Source organism: Penaeus monodon, chromosome 34 (assembly GCF_015228065.2).
Source record: "Penaeus monodon isolate SGIC_2016 chromosome 34, NSTDA_Pmon_1, whole genome shotgun sequence".
In the NCBI taxonomy this organism is placed as follows: Eukaryota; Metazoa; Arthropoda; class Malacostraca; order Decapoda; family Penaeidae; genus Penaeus; species Penaeus monodon.
In genome coordinates, this window is record NC_051419.1 from 7930131 (window position 1) to 7930459 (window position 329).

General features: G+C 43.2%; 1 protein-coding gene across 1 annotated transcript in view; it reads right to left on the minus strand.

Moving 5' to 3' along the window:
• Positions 1 to 329, minus strand: part of LOC119594804 (endonuclease/exonuclease/phosphatase family domain-containing protein 1-like) — a 29816-nt gene that overhangs the window by 17854 nt on the left and 11633 nt on the right. Inside the window, exon 6 of the mRNA XM_037943893.1 lies at positions 26 to 229. Within this exon, the coding sequence (XP_037799821.1) occupies positions 26 to 229 (204 nt within the window). The remainder of the gene's footprint in view (positions 1 to 25; positions 230 to 329) is intronic.

The window sequence follows — 329 nt, forward strand, 5'->3', positions numbered from 1 at the left end:
TCATTCTAATCACCATATGTCCCACCTGTGTTCAACAATATTGGCTGCCATTTCTTGATTCATCCCATGCACGTTCATGAGCTCGAAGATAGATGCTGTATTGACATTTATGACTCTCACTGGTGAACCACGTATACTTCTGCCTCCTTGTGACTGGGACTGCGATCTTTGTGACCGGATTGATTCGCAACTCAGTGAGTCTACACTCTGAGTTCGGGAAGAGGAACGACTGGAAGGAAGAAAATGTGATCTGAAAATAATTATAGATTTTAACCGCCATAGTCTTAGCCACCATGACTGTTGCTGTTTGCATAATGGGCTTGCTAATG